This window comes from Cyclospora cayetanensis, unplaced genomic scaffold (genome assembly GCF_002999335.1).
Source record: "Cyclospora cayetanensis isolate NF1_C8 unplaced genomic scaffold, CcayRef3 CcayRef3_contig_3, whole genome shotgun sequence".
Classification (NCBI taxonomy): Eukaryota; Apicomplexa; class Conoidasida; order Eucoccidiorida; family Eimeriidae; genus Cyclospora; species Cyclospora cayetanensis.
Genome location: NW_020312258.1, coordinates 289,100 through 303,467, shown reverse-complemented (window position 1 = coordinate 303,467; position 14,368 = coordinate 289,100). Strand labels below are relative to the sequence as shown.

Below are 14,368 nucleotides of genomic sequence, written 5' to 3'. Positions count from 1 at the left end.
AATACAACCCTGGCAACAGCAGTCGCTATTGCAAAGGGTGCAGTAGTAGTAGTAGTACTAGTAGTAGTAGCAGTAGTAGTAGTGGTTGTACTAGTAGTAGTTGTTGTAGCAGTAGTAGCAGTAGTAGTTGTTGCAGTAGTTGTAGTAGTAGAGGTGGTAGTCACAGGAGTGGTGGTGTCAGTGGTGGTTCCCTTTGCTGCTGCACGGGCAGGAACACTGCGTTGGCATCATGAGAGTGCAGCGAAATAAAAGCCTGCATTCGTGTGCTGCATCCATGACGCATCAGCGACAACATCGATGGCCTAGGAGCTGCAGCAGCAACTCTTTGCTCAGCGGTCTTAAGACTTCCGGGTTGAATCGAAGCTGCAAACAGCAGAAACAGGAGAAGAAGACTGCGCTTTCCACACAGGCCTGCTGCAGTTCCTCGGAAATGAGGGCGAGAGGCAGTACAAAGCAACACGAAGAGGGATAAAGGGCGAGATAAAAGATCGCGCCAGATAGAGAGAGAGGGAGGTGAAGCGAAGTGTCTTCGGTTACCTCCCGACCATGCAGCGAAAGAAAATCTAGCGCTAGCTCCTTCAGTTCGAGCAACCCTAAATGCTCGGAAGCAGCAAGCAGCTCGACGGCAGACTCGATGCAGAGGCCTCCCCGCAGCTGGCGTATGCACAGCAGCTTGAGACGGTCCACGCAAACCTAAAAGGCGTAAATTTTCAGCATCGAACATGCATGTGCCTGTCACCATGAGGGGTGTCTGCCGCCAAGCGTGGAGATATTGGCATGTTGGAGGGGAGAAGACACTCCACAAACAAAAAAATAAAGCCTGCCCGACAGAACACGAGAGACAAGCCGGGGATAAGCGAAGGCTATAACACAGATCCTCCTCAATGACGCCCCCACACACAGACACACACACACAATCACATACATACACACAGAGACACACATACATACAGACACACCCCACTCACACAGACACACCCCACACACATAGACACACACACACACAGACACACCCCACACACATAGACACACACACACACAGAGACACACACCCCACACACACAGACACACCCCACACACATAGACACACCCCACTCACACAGACACACCCCACTCACACAGACGCACCCCACACACATAGACACACACACACACACAGAGACACACACCCCACACACATAGACACACACACACACAGAGACACACACCCCACACACATAGACACACACACACCCCGCACACACATCCCACACTCACACCCCCCACATACACCTGACACACAGCCGACCACCATGAGCTGTTCACCAGCCTCGAGCAGCAAGTGCGACCCCCTTGCAGCCGCTGCGGACAGAAGGATGAGCACGACAAGATAGCAGACACAGTCGCATGCAGGAAGTGCTGTGTATAGAGTTTACGCGCTCAGCAGCCATCATCAGTTCCACGAGAACTGGCCATGAGAGGCCCCTGGGGAGGAAATCCGTGTGCAAGTATTCGAGGAGTGCTACAAACACCTGAGGCAAGAACCACATAGCCTCTTCGTTTGCACAGCAGACATGTTGGCTGTAGTTCGTGTCTCCCCTGGAGCTCCTGCTGCGCCATCCCAGGCTCTCCCTTCCTCCCCCTGTCCCCTCCTCCTGTCTCCTCCTCCTTCTCCCCGCTCCATCACTCCTCAGCTACGCTAAAGCCTTACTTCGTGTCGAATGCCTTCAATGGGAATGGGCGTAGTCGCCCTGTCTCTAGCCTCCTTAAGACCACCAAAAAACAACGCGCGGAAGTGCTCAGACCTGCACAGCAAGCGCAGCAAGCACAGCATGACAGAAGCAGTCGAACTCTGCATTTCACGGTGTGTAGACGAGAGCATTCTATGGAGCAGACGAAAGCAAGTGAACCAGCCGCGAAGAAGTCAGGCCTCAAAAAGACTCTCTCTCTCTCTCGTGACTGGCAAGGATCAAGATAGCGGCACGCGTTGGGAAATCTAACCTGCATGCGAGGAGGGTTCTCGAGGAATACACCTTTCGACCCTCCACCAAAAACACAGCGTCGGCGAGAACACCTGGCACCTGTAGAGACAGCAAGTCGCTTAGCAAAGTTGAGGGGGGTGGCGAGAGAGGGTCTGTGCATACCACAAAAGACAGCAAACACATACATACATACATACATACATGTAGGGCAAGTGCGGAGGGACGCATACGCACACACACACACACACATATACATATATGTATATATATGTATACATATATATACATATCTATATGTACATATATGTATATGATGGGCAAAAGTGCAAGGGATATGGAATTCAGACGCAGACTCGACACAAAATGATCAGAGGAAAAGCGCCTAGGTCTATGGGGCAATGCATCCTCGAAGGGAGAGGAGATCTTCTAGTGGCTAGGATTCTGTGACTGCGTGTGTTTGAGAGGAGGGATAGAAATGTGGCTGTGTCTGCGGCACAGTGGTGCCTGTGCATGAGGAGAAGGAGGCCCCCCCCCGAGGTTTATGGGGAAGGAGAGCAACAATCGCAGCAGGAGTCAGAGACTGCAGACAGCTCGCATGCATCCGTAAAATTCACCAAGAGGAAAGTGATAAAAGTCGCTCAGGACGTCACGTCCGTCATATCCTCCAAAAACAACAAAATTGTTTTTGTAAATGACGCCAACCATGGAGCTGCGGCCAGAAGGCGCTGATCGTCCCCCCACTATGCACCTCCATTCAAAAGTCTCTGCAGCTCAGTGCAACGCATGTGCATGCAGCAAAGCCGAAAGTAAAGCCCCACACTCTCGGATCTCGGCCCTAAAGGCCGCTTCCTTTTTGCCCGCTACGCAGAGGGTCAGAAGGCGTGGCAAGCCTTCATCGTGGCAGATCTCGCTCCGTACGTGGAGCCTCAACCGAGAGCCACAAAAAGCATCTAAGAACATTGCACGCCAAGTCGCAAGGCGTGCTGCAGCCCCTTCGCAGAGCAGAGCGATTTCCCTTCATTTACAAGCCCCCACTGCGCGAATCGAAGGAGGCTGCGGAGGGAGCTGCGGCAGCACAGCCCACATTCGAGCGAACCTAAATCAAGTTCATGGAAATCGCTCAGTCGCTCCTGCCCAGAATAGCCTCCGAAGGCGAAGAGTTTCCCATCTTTTGCGCATGCAGCGTGAAAGTAGCGAGCGGTAGGACCTCCGCCGTGCTTGCCGCTGTTACAACACCTGCTGCCGCCGCCGTCGCTGTTGCTGCCGCTGCTGCCCTTGCTGCCGCCGTTGCTCTTGCTGCCTCCTCCTCCCCCTGCATAGGCTGTGTATGCGCGCATGCCGGTGCAGCACGCGAGGCTTCCTGCGTAGCAGCTGCAGCAAGCCTCCCTGTGGCTGTAGCCGTCACTGCGACTGCAGCTCACGGGGGAGGAGCAGCAGCTGCAGCTGCTGCTGGCGGGGGAGCGCCCCTGCTGCAAAGGCTGCAAAGCCGCAGCTTCTGCTGCAGCTGCAGCTGCAGAAGCTGCGGCTGCCGGCTCCTCTTCCTCACCGCTGATCCTTGCCACAGCAACGCCTTCCAGAGGCTCTTGCCAGCAGCAGTGCTGACCAGGGTTGGGGGTGCTGCTTCGAGGTCCACTGTAAGTTGTTATGACTGTCCACACCTCCGTATTCAAATCGAACCTGCAATACGAATCCACAGCAGCAAGAGCGCCGCCTCCCTGACGCCCTAGATACAGAACCGTGTCAAAGACACTGCCCATTGCACACTCACGCGCAACAGCAACAACCCCCCGGTCCTAGTGCACCAACACACACTGCTCCCACACCTACCTGAACAAGTCGCTCAGCCTCTCGACTCCGTTGTAGCCACCAAAGAGAAAAAGCCCCTGCTGTACACAAAATCAAACTCGAAACCTCCACCCCGTCAGTGGTTCTCCCTGCCCTTGCATACATACATGTATAATATCTATGTAGATACATATCTATATGGATATATATTTCATGTATAAGTAGATATACATATATATATGTAGATATATGTAGATACATACATATCTATGTACATACATATATCAGTACATGTGTATATATGTATATACATGTGTAAAATATAAATGTACATACATACCTAATAAATACATTTATATTCATGTAAGTAAATGTATATATACATATAAGTATACTTATACATACATATATATATATATAAATCCAGTTTCGCGCAACCCCACCTTCCCCCGGCAGCCCCTAGTGCTTCTCTAGGGGCCTTTTCAAGACACAATTCCATTGATGAAGTACCTCGTGAGTTGCAGCTGCAGGGCAGCTTCTCCCCGAAGGTATAAGCCCCCGTTGATGCACAGGCCGCCACTCGAGGCTTTGAGGGTTGAGCTGATTCAGATCGTTTAGCCAGCTGCAGCCGTCGTAACCTCCAAAAAGCAGGATGGACCCTTTCAAGGGATTCGCCGCTGCCACATACCTGCGCATTGCAGCAGCACGCCAAACAGAAGCAGAAGGGGAATTCTCTACAAAATCAGCAGCACAAGAGAAAGGGAGGCCACCAGCCTGGAAACGGCAGGGAAAGCAGGCGGATTTTCGGACGGTTGGCAGAAAAACTGCAGCATGGTGGCAGCTTTTCCAGAGAGGGGCATTATGCCCAGTCAAAACGCATGATTTTTTCATGGGAAAAGCCATCCTCCTACGGGATTCAGACACGTGCAAGGTGTACAGACACCGCACAGAAGGCAGGAAAAACACGTGCATGCATAAAACAAGCGAGATTCCGTCGAGTATACGGTTTAAGCGTAGGGTTTACTTTTTACCCAAATCGAGGAGACGGTTTCATTCCCCAATGCGGCAGTTCGGACCATTCTTCTTTCTCTGAAGCATCGCATGCATGCATGCACAAAGATTCACAAAAACCCTCATGCCGCCTGCCCCCCCTATGCCGCAGACTCTCCCTCCCGTAAAGAGCCGTATACGCTGAGCACGCACCGAGGTCGAATGTGTGCAGGTCGTTCAGCCACTGCGATCCAGAATAACCCCCAAAAATAAACATCTTGTTTCCCAAAACTACCGCGCCGTTGCTCTCCCTAGGACTCGGTGCTCCTGCAGCCGTCACCTCTCGCCACTCGGATGTTGCTGCACACAAACATGCCACCCGCTACAGCGCAGAGCCGTAGAATCGCGCCAAGCAGAAGCCCATTTCGGCTTCAAGAAAGAAAGTCTCGTTTTTGCCCGAAGAGATTTTAGGCACGATACAGTTTCCATCCAGTTCACACCCCCTTCGGCCTTGGGGGGCTTTTAGGGGACTCTGTCTGAGAGTTACAGCTCACTAAAGTCGAATTTGAAGAGGTTTCCCAGCCGTGACAGTCCACCGTACCCGCCAAACACAAACAAGCAGTTCTTGTACACGCAAGAAGCTGCACCGCTGCGACGCTCTGGGCGTATCGTGCCCACAACCTGCAAAGCAGCAACAGCAGCACCGGTTGTTGTTGCCGAATAATAGGGTCACTAGAGCAAACACACGCACTAGTGGATGCCAAAAGAGGCGAAAAAACATGACAAACGAAAGAACCCCATGTCGGAAGCAGCAAGCACATCTGAGGCGTGCAATGAAGCGGCTGCATCGCCGAGAACGTAAGGATCGGTATACCATCCTCCGATTAAACACACACACACACAAAAACAGCCGGAAGGGTGAAGGGGGGAAAGGGGGTCAAAATCGGAAGGATAGGGGTACCGTGAAAATTCCGACACACACTAGCGCTCGACACGCAGAAACACTTTTTAGACAGCAACACCCTTCATCGTATCCTTACTTTTATGGGTTCCCATCCCCTGCTACAGCACTCATGAGCATTAGAGGGGCGAAAGCGAGCAGATGGAGGCCCCCCTGCTCCTGCATCTGTTCCTTGCTGCTGCTGCTGCTGTTTCGGCTGCTGCTTCGACCTCTGTGAGTGTCTGTACGGGAGCATATCCATCGCAAGAGAGTCTGTGGTCTCCACGTGTTGCTGCTGCTCCGGCTGCAGGCGGTTGAGCCCCCCTTGCCGTTCGTCATCTTTCGAGAGCCGCAGCTGCTGCCGCCGCTTCAGCAGCAGCTGCTGATCTTCGCTGTTTCGCATTCGGAAGGGGCTGGCGCTGCTGTAGATACAGCGCCTACTTGAATGGTCCAGGTGCTCAGGCCTGCTGCTTCGGGTGCTGAATAGACTGCTGCCGCCGTTCTTGCTTTGGTGGGAGCAAAGAGAAGATAACTTCAAATTCTGTTGCTATTTCGAGTTCTGATTCTGTTACAACGGCTGTTGCCGCTGCCGTTGCTCTTGCACGTGCTGGTGCTGGTGCTGGTTCTGCTGCACCAGTGGGCACCCTTGAAGCAAACCGAGTTCTTCCTATCTCGCTGCCTTCCTACGGATCCGGCATTTCGCTTTTAGGGATTAAAGTTCAGCGCTGAAGGCATGATGGTCAGGGTGTCACGGGGTAAATAGCTATAGGAACAGCTCTGGATGACGGTGCCGGCCCATGGATTCTTCGACACCCCAAACCCTCCTGAATCCAAACCTCGAGCAGCATGCCCTAAACCCTTGTTCCTATTCAACAAAACAAGCGAAAAGCGATGTTCGCCCGGCGTGTCTTTAAAATGCCGGGTAGCGTCCAGGCTCTAGGGTCTAGGGCTGCTGGTACACGCAGCACCCTGGCTCTCTCTTGCTCAGGGGGCTTCGCCAACAACATGCTGGTGCAGAGGCATAGGAAATAGGGGTTAGCTTGTGCATCATGTTCTTGAATTAGACCTGCATTCGTAGATAAACCCTTGAGGTAAATCCCTGAATAGCAGCACTTAGTTCCTGCAGCATGATCGCTATCGCGGGGAAATGCGAGCTCGTCAAGTTTACAGTTCCTGTGGGAGTTTCGCATTCCAATAGAAATGGAGGTATGGAATGTAGGCTTTAGGATGGTTTAGCAGTGAGAGCCACTGGCGTTCCTAGCAGTTCGGCCTCCTCCAATCGCCGCTGCAGACGGCTCTGCTGGAGTGTCTATCAACCCTAGAAACCCTATTCCCAACATCCAAGAAGTGGGGTCTTGGTGTTGCCTTTGCTCTCGAAAGCCTGATTTCTGCTGTGCCTGTATCGTAAGACAAGCAACAACCGTAGAAACTCTTAAGGTGGGTTTTGCTCAGCATATCGGGGAGAAGCCAATTGAGCCTCAGTTGAATAGCAAATCGCACATCTTTGCCTTTTTTGTTTATGATGGCGTAAAGCATCTTTATTCCCTATTCTCCTAATTATTCGTTTCTATGCTGCTTCCACAAAGCTAAAGAAGGTAGAAACAGTGCACACCCAGTGCTACATCTACCTGTGACGGTCCGGTCTATCTTGAAGCCCTCCAACCGGCAAAGGAGGCGCCCTACCTCAGATGCGCGTTAAGCGCCTAGACCTCCCTATCACGTAATTCCATTACGTCGAGCAATCCGTTTGTAAGTTCAGTTAAGAGGGACTCTAAGTATTAGCCTTCGCCCGCAGAGATTGCACGTGGCAACGCGCTTCCTTTAACGCGTGTTGGCTCACGCGTACGATGCATACAGGTTGCTTTATTCTCAACCCCAAAAAAGTTGAACTGCGCTGAAGGTTTTTCAAGTATCAAAAGCCTAACACGATAGAAAACGCTAGTCCCCTGGAACGGTGGAAAAGCCACACTCGACTAATGGCGCAGTTTATCTTGTAAGCCTAACTCTACCCGCTAAACCCATGAGCGCTCCGCTTCCTTCTACGCGACAGACAATCTGCATGCCAAATCGAGAGCGCTTGTTCAAAAAATTCATGAGTAAAGACTTTCGGTAAGGTTGCTGAAGTTACACGAGGCTCATGTTATGCTTGGAAACATCGACAATTCGTTTTCCACACATCCAACAACGGCCATTTTTGTGAGCGCTGCACAGAAAAGCCCCAAAATCCACAACCTGAACTCAGCACTCCGTCCCGCGGCTCGCGCTTACGCGATAGTTGCATTCAAGTCGGCAGATCGGAGGCATTAAGCGAACACCTAAGGCCAGTTCAATTCCAAATCTCAAACGTAAACCCAACACTCACTAAGACTCTGAATCCTTACCACGGCGCGCAGTATTTCCCCTTCATGTGAAGTCCCGTTCTGCAAACCTTGCACTTGGATCCAACAATCACAACTCTGCGAAATGCCACCAAACCGCCGACCCCGCCATAAACGTTTACCGCTCTGTAGCCTTTCCTCCTGTTAGTCCCAAGCTGCACATAGACAAGGTGCCAAAAAACTTGAAACCCCAAGCCACTCATCTCTCACTTGTCCTTTTTCGTAGTTTTTTCAATGAGTTTGTTGACGCCGACTGCACGCTTTGAGCCTGAATTGCACACAGCAACCCCGCGTGTAAGACACCGCCGCTGGGGGCCCCCACCGTCTAAATTCCGCGGCACAGCTCTTCGTGGCAAGTTTTCTTATCATCCCCGCATCATATGCTCTTACCTTCCTTAACGTCCGGCGTCACGAGTCTGGTGAGCTTTGCCTCGCATTTCTCGCATGGCATTGCGAAGGACAAATAGAGCAGCCTAAATGCCAAACCCCTGAACTCGAAAGTCGAAGCACGAAAGCTCCAGATACAGGCCACGCCAGAAGCGTACAGCAGTGGCGCCAAGCAGGCGAAGCAGTGGGGGAGGGGTGGCGAAATGCTGAAGCGTGCGTTGCTCTTGATTTCCTAGGGAGCAGAGGCAGACAAATGGTTAGCGGATCCACGCGCGCGGCTTTTCAGCGTTCGTCCCTCAAGCAGTAGCCAAAATCTTAAATGTGGTAGACTCTATGCTGTAAGGCGCTTGGCGTAAGGCGCTTTGCCTGCGGTGCATGTTCGGTCCAGGCTTCCGCTGGAGTTCCCCGTGCGCCTAAAACACAACAAAGCCTGATGACTTTCTGCCTAAAAAGGGAGAATTCGACGTCCAAAGGATCGGGTCATGAAGAAGCTTTCAACAATTCAACAAAATTTCGATGCAGGAAGAAGACTAGAGTGAGCGAGAGGGCCCCAGCGGTGGAGGCTGGTGGTGCACTCAATATTTTACCGGTGCTGCTGCTGGTTGTAGGGCCCCTCGCGACTGCCTTTTCGTGAACCCCTCTTGTGTCTTTATTTCTTTATCAAAATTGGAGGGCTTCTATATTGTCATTCGTTTGCACGGCGCGAGTCTTCGCCTTCCGAAGGGCCATTCATTGCAACGCTCCAAGTGCGTCCTCAGTTAGTAGCGGCAGCCGACACGGTGTCGTCAGAGCAGCAGCATCATCAGTGAACAGGCAACGGGAGTGACACAGCAACGGCACTAGTCTCGACGGGTCGCTTTCGAGCTCTCTCTTAGTTCCTATCCGTCGAGGCTTCGTAAAGTGGCGTGGTCGCGCTTGGTACTCCTCTGCTTCAACCTGCCCATTCTCCTCCCTCGCTTTTCCTCGCTTTCCCCTCCCTCTCTCGAGGTGTCTGTTCACCAGGTGTCGCTGTTCAAGCCCCAGCGTGAGGATGCAGCGTGGCGGAACCCGTGGAGGCGCCTCCCCAGCGGCTCGCCGTCGGGTAGAGCGTCCAGGGTTGACAGCGGAAGAGGTCGAAGAGGTTCGAGAAGCCTTCTCTCTCTTCGACACCGATGGCAGCGGCACAGTCGACCCCAAGGAACTTAAGGCTGCGATGCAATCCTTAGGCTTTGAAGCGAAGAATCCGACTGTGTATCAAATGATTGCTGAGCTGGATCGGGATGGTGGCGGGCCTGTGGACTTTGAAGAATTTCTCGATGCCATCACTGCCAAACTTGTAAGCTCATCGTGCAGATTGAAGGAGATAGGGGGCAGGGGAAGGGGGGAGGAGAAAGGCGGAGGAAGGGGATTGCTGAAGAGCGCGAGTTAGTTGCAAAGCTGCGAGTGGAACGACAGCTTTGCTCCTCAGACGGCTTTTTTTCGAAGCGAAATTTCCCAGTCTTGCCTCAAGTGGTCGCTCGCGACTGTTGATTTCTTCGCTCTCCACGGGTGTAGTTAGTAGGGTCCAAGGTATGCCGCTTTGTGCAAGAGTTTGTTTTGTTCGTGCGTGCTGCAGGGAGACAAGGAGAGTCGCGAGGGCATTCAAAAGATTTTCAATTTGTTTGACGATGACAAAACGGGGTCCATTACTCTAAAGAACCTAAAGAGGGTAGCACGTGAACTGGGGGAGAGTCTCAGCGAAGAGGAGCTGAGAGAAATGGTGGAGCGTGCAGACTCGAATGGTGACGGCGAGATATCCTTCGAGGATTTTTACGCCATCATGACGAAAAAAGCCTTTCCTTAGACTCCTGCAGGAAGCGAGCTCCCGTTAAAGGGGCTGGCACGATCAGAGTGCGAGTTGATGATTTCGTAGAACGGTCAGAGAGTGCGGCTGTTGGGTTGCACAGAACGCGGCAAATCAACCAACAGGCCACATGAAAGTATCGTGGCGACGGCTTTGGCTTTGCAGGCAGGTGCAAGCTCTTGGACGGATGAACAAAGGGCTAAGCGCCGCGGGAACGAACGGCATGCTTCGTACACCCCAAATTTCGTGCTGAAAGGGTGCACGGCTTTTGGGGGAGGGGCCGTTAGCTCTAGACTACCCCATTCCTGGGTTCGTGGGGAGTAGCGGCGCGAGGGATCATAACCTTCTTCACGAGAACACTCCTGAAGGTTTTAAATTTGTTGCGCTTCGTGTGTTGCTCTGGTGGATAGAGCGTCGCTGCTCTTGAGCAGGACGCGGATTCGCGCAGTGGCAACTAAATAGGGAAAGAATACTTTTTGCTTGGCGTGGTTGGCTGCCCCCCTCCACTTTGTACGGCTCCACTGCTGCGTGTGCGCATCGCTCACGCTGGCTAGCCACGCCTAGCTAGACGCAGACGTGGCAGTAGAGGAGGCCGGATCCTCTTTTACTACACAGAATTAGCTAAAACTAGCTGACTGCCGCGCTAGCTCGACCGTTGCGAGAACCCTAGTACTCGCGGGAGACAGCTCCACAGGAAGTTTCTCATAACGAGCTAGCTAGCTGACATGCGCTTGAAGACGCCCGCGCTAAGTCTCACTCAAAGCGGGGTAAGGCGCATCGCCTACCTAGGGCCCTATGAATGTGCAATTTAAGGGTTCCAAAATCGAGAGGCTCCCGCTTCTCCTCCCCCCAAAAAATACCGTTGGGCAAGGAAGTGGAAGGGGGGAACACCTCCACCCTCCGAAATGCCAGAGAGGCTGACTGCGTTTTTCGCTTTGGCTAGTCGGATCCGCCAGAAGCGAAAAAAAGCAATCGCGAACTTACCCTGAAGTAGAGGCGTCCATGTTGGAGGGATTCGCCGTGAAGGCTGCGAACCAGCCGCATCATGAGGGGAGCACCAAAGGTTTCAAGCTTTGAATCTAGAAATGAGCGTACAGGCTTTCTTGTGCAGTGTGTTTGTGTGTGACTGGCGGCAAACTCCCACTGCTTTCGATAGGGGCAACAGGGCGCAAAGGGGTGTGTGTGCAGTGGTGGAGAGGCACGAACTCGAGAGCTTCAAGACTTCGAAGAGCCACTTACACTCCATTCCTTCGCTGCACTGTACATGGAGGCATCTGCCGTCAGGTAATGCTGCAAAAGAACGGCTGCCAATTCTCCGAGCGCACTGTGGGCAGGCCCTGGAATTCGCAAGGCACTCAGGAAGGGGGCAATGCACTATTTGAACAGTCGTTCGATTGCACTTCGCGTCAAGCAAGACGAGACGCAAGCAAGCACGCCGTGAGTGAAGCGCTAGGAGAGCACTTACAAGCAGGTGCAGCGGCTTTCTGATGATAGAGAGAGAGAGAGAGACGGATGACGCAGAGTAAAAACGTACAGAGTGCAACAGAGGCAAACAAAGCGTGAGTTCCTTATGAAGAGCAGACGCAGCAGCTATTTAAAGTGAGCTCTTGAGAGGGTGTTAGAAATAGAGAAATAGAGAGAGAGAAAGAGCAGATATCGTGATCATTTTACGTTTCCTGCGTAATCTCGATCCACTTGCTCTTCTCGTCGGCGGCCTGTCTGTACACTGTGAGGTACTCCGCACTGCAGAGTTTTTCTTGCACTGCTGCTGCGGCTGCTGCATCCTGCTGACGCTGCAGCGTCACCTTTAAGAAGGGAGCCAACTGCTGCAGCAATAAGTCACCAGGCAGGCGAGAGAGAACAGACCGCAGAGTGAGAGACGGTGCCCCTGCATGGCGTTGCAACAACAGCAGTGCGTTTTTCAAGTAAAAGTCTGCCTCTGCCGATCCTTCTGCTGCTGGTGACGGAGATGCTGCTGCTGCTGCTGCCGCTCCCACTGCTGCGTTGGCGGCCTCTTCGCGCCAACAATCCAGTAGGACCTACAGAGAGGCGCATGCAGCGTCTATATTACAAGCTTTAGAGCCTAAATAAAACAAAAATCCATGACATGTAGGGAAACGCACATAAGTCGAAGCGCTCGGGGGATGAGGGATTCGGGGTTATATACCTTGAGCAGCAAAAGCAGTAAGTCGCAGCTTCTCTCGTGCCCTGGAAGCGCATATATATATACATATTTATTTATTTATTTATTTATTTATTTATTTAGTTGATCGCACGTCAGCTCTAGAAAGGCCTCCTGAAAATCATGGCGTCACCAGCTATTTGCATCCATGCAGAAGGTGTCGAGTGTAAATCTGAGGAACATGCTCGTTTCGAAAAAGTGTTTGCTTTTTCCTGCCCCCCATCCTACCTCCGTAGACGTGCTGCTGTTGCTGCTGCTGCTGCTGCTCCTGCTGCTGCTCCTTTCGCTTCTGCTGCTGCAGCTTCTGTGCCTGTGCGATGGGAACTTTCCAGAGCTCTCCTGTCTGCTTCATCGTCTCGTATTCTGTTTTATCCAGCTGGAGCAGCAGCGGCCGTAGCTGCTGCTCAGCAGCAGCGCAGTAGGCTTCTGCGGCTGCAACGTCTCTCTTTTTCTTCACAAAGCAAAGCAAGGCCATGCTGCGCCCAGAGCAGGTGTCAGACATTCATAAAGGCGGCTTTTTTAAAGGGGGGAAGCCTCAAGAATAGGCAGCCTCCTACCAGCCAAGCAGATCTATCAGCAAGCGTTTGCGACTCGACAAATGCTAAGCAGCAAGTGTTAATCCAAAGTCTCACTCGTGCTCCCCAGCCTTCCCATGCAGAAGAGCCCTCTCCTCGATCAAGTCAGCATTCCCCCCTATCTGCAAACGTCTCAGCAGCACCCAAGATCCACCTGCAGACAGGAAGCTTTAGCAGCATCTGCGTGGCGAGAGGGGGGAGAAGAAATTTATATATGTATATATATATATATATATATACATATATATATATACATATATATATACATTTATATATATATATATATCAAGGGCTTTGGGAGCTGTAGGCCGCCACATCGCACCTTCTTTAGGAGAACATGCACATCGTATGTGCTCTGCTGATGCAAAAATCGTCTCAGCTGCTGGCGTTCTTCTGTTGCTGCTGCTGAGGATATCGCTGCTCCCGCCATCTCTGCTCCCTCTTGGGTTTCTGCAACATCCTTTCGAGCAAGCCTCGCTGCTGCGAGAGCTGCATGTGCAGCGCGCAGACACCCACATACGCTTCTTGAGGCATCTGAGTGTCTTGGCCTTCCTCTTGCGGCGACTCAAAAGGCAGATAGTTTCTAGCACGAACCGAGGACGAGAGCAAAGCAAGCGCAAGGAGATCAACCGAAAAACACTCAAAAAAAGCCTCAATTTCCCCCCACCTCTTTCCACATAAATCGACGCCAGCTCCGTCTCAATATCTGAATTCTGAAGAAGGCCTTGCAGCAGGAGGTGCTCCAAAAACGTCTCCCGCAACTGCTGCTGCTGCTGCTGAGGCAGCTGCCGCTCCAGCAGCTGCAACACCTCTGCAGGAGGCAACGGGCAGTATCCTTCTTGCATAAACAGTTCCATCGCTGCAAGCGCACGAAGCCTCAAAAAGCTACACCACGCCCTCGCCAGAAGCAGCACAGACGCCGAGGAGACACCCAAATCGCAAAAGGAGGGGAAGACGAAGGTTGGTCTGAATTCTAAAGTCATAACATTTGACACTTGAGCATCTCTTTCTATCTCGCTCTGTCTGTCTGTCTCTATCTATCTCTCTCTCTCTCTCTCTCTCTCTCTCTCTCTCTCTCTCTTTCTCTCTCTCTCTCTCTCTCTCTCTCTCTCTCCCTCTCTCTCTCTCTTTATCTCTTTCTTTCTCTTTCTCGTCAGCTCTCTCTCTCTCTCTCAAATGTCTATATGTTCTCGGGCATGGAAGGCAGGTGACATGGGGAAGCGATTAAAACGCGCCTCACGGGGGAGGGAAGGACTGGATGGCTGGAGGGAGGGAAGGAAGGAGAAGTCTTTTAGAGTCCTTTACTCCACGACAGTTGCCTGCTTTCCGCGTGCCTTCCTTGCGAGAG

The 14,368-nt window shown here is 52.2% G+C and overlaps 4 protein-coding genes across 4 annotated transcripts; 2 read left to right on the top strand and 2 right to left on the bottom strand.

The window, feature by feature from the left end:
- Nucleotides 1–1,678: 1,678 nt before the first annotated feature.
- On the bottom strand, nucleotides 1,679–5,013 carry LOC34622601 (RING finger protein B). The gene is made up of 7 exons (XM_026338723.1): nucleotides 4,778–5,013; nucleotides 4,257–4,653; nucleotides 3,789–3,847; nucleotides 3,397–3,439; nucleotides 2,612–2,723; nucleotides 1,981–2,113; nucleotides 1,679–1,784 (listed from the first exon to the last, which is right to left on the bottom strand). Exons 1-7 carry the CDS (start codon nucleotides 5,011–5,013, stop codon nucleotides 1,679–1,681), a joined length of 1,086 nt encoding a protein of 361 aa, XP_026194508.1.
- Nucleotides 5,014–7,800: 2,787 nt separating this feature from the next.
- On the bottom strand, nucleotides 7,801–8,505 carry LOC113147627 (cysteine-rich PDZ-binding protein-like). The gene is made up of 4 exons (XM_026338766.1): nucleotides 8,445–8,505; nucleotides 8,265–8,322; nucleotides 8,058–8,132; nucleotides 7,801–7,879 (listed from the first exon to the last, which is right to left on the bottom strand). Exons 1-4 carry the CDS (start codon nucleotides 8,503–8,505, stop codon nucleotides 7,801–7,803), a joined length of 273 nt encoding a protein of 90 aa, XP_026194551.1.
- Nucleotides 8,506–9,471: 966 nt separating this feature from the next.
- LOC34622602 (caltractin) lies at nucleotides 9,472–10,263 on the top strand. The gene is made up of 2 exons (XM_022735757.1): nucleotides 9,472–9,756; nucleotides 10,036–10,263. The coding sequence occupies exons 1-2, from the start codon at nucleotides 9,472–9,474 to the stop codon at nucleotides 10,261–10,263; spliced, it is 513 nt and encodes a 170-aa protein (XP_022592244.1).
- A 2,330-nt stretch (nucleotides 10,264–12,593) lies between these two features.
- Nucleotides 12,594–13,867, top strand: LOC113147610. The gene is made up of 4 exons (XM_026338722.1): nucleotides 12,594–12,721; nucleotides 13,126–13,193; nucleotides 13,328–13,405; nucleotides 13,608–13,867. Exons 1-4 carry the CDS (start codon nucleotides 12,594–12,596, stop codon nucleotides 13,865–13,867), a joined length of 534 nt encoding a protein of 177 aa, XP_026194507.1.
- Nucleotides 13,868–14,368: the final 501 nt, after the last annotated feature.

Excerpts from the sequence above, each read along its gene's own strand:
- LOC113147627 (XM_026338766.1), bottom strand. The coding sequence starts at position 8,505 with ATGCCATGCGAGAAATGCGAGGCAAAGCTCACCAGACTCGTGACGCCG. Across the intron at positions 8,133-8,264 it reads AAAACTACGAAAAAGGACAA|AGTTGTGATTGTTGGATCCA; the intron begins GTGAGAGATGAG and ends GGCATTTCGCAG. Across the intron at positions 7,880-8,057 it reads GGGAAATACTGCGCGCCGTG|CGCTCACAAAAATGGCCGTT; the intron begins GTAAGGATTCAG and ends TTTTCTGTGCAG.
- LOC34622601 (XM_026338723.1), bottom strand. The coding sequence starts at position 5,013 with ATGTTTATTTTTGGGGGTTATTCTGGATCGCAGTGGCTGAACGACCTG. Across the intron at positions 3,440-3,788 it reads AGGCTGAGCGACTTGTTCAG|CCTTTGCAGCAGGGGCGCTC; the intron begins GTAGGTGTGGGA and ends GCGGCTTTGCAG. Across the intron at positions 2,114-2,611 it reads TTTTGGAGGATATGACGGAC|ACCCTCTCTCGCCACCCCCC; the intron begins GTGACGTCCTGA and ends TGGTATGCACAG.
- LOC34622602 (XM_022735757.1), top strand. The coding sequence starts at position 9,472 with ATGCAGCGTGGCGGAACCCGTGGAGGCGCCTCCCCAGCGGCTCGCCGT. Across the intron at positions 9,757-10,035 it reads ATGCCATCACTGCCAAACTT|GGAGACAAGGAGAGTCGCGA; the intron begins GTAAGCTCATCG and ends TGCGTGCTGCAG.
- LOC113147610 (XM_026338722.1), top strand. The coding sequence starts at position 12,594 with ATGCAGAAGGTGTCGAGTGTAAATCTGAGGAACATGCTCGTTTCGAAA. Across the intron at positions 12,722-13,125 it reads CTGCTGCTGCTCCTGCTGCT|TCAGCATTCCCCCCTATCTG; the intron begins GCTCCTTTCGCT and ends TCCTCGATCAAG. Across the intron at positions 13,194-13,327 it reads CCTGCAGACAGGAAGCTTTA|GCCGCCACATCGCACCTTCT; the intron begins GCAGCATCTGCG and ends TGGGAGCTGTAG.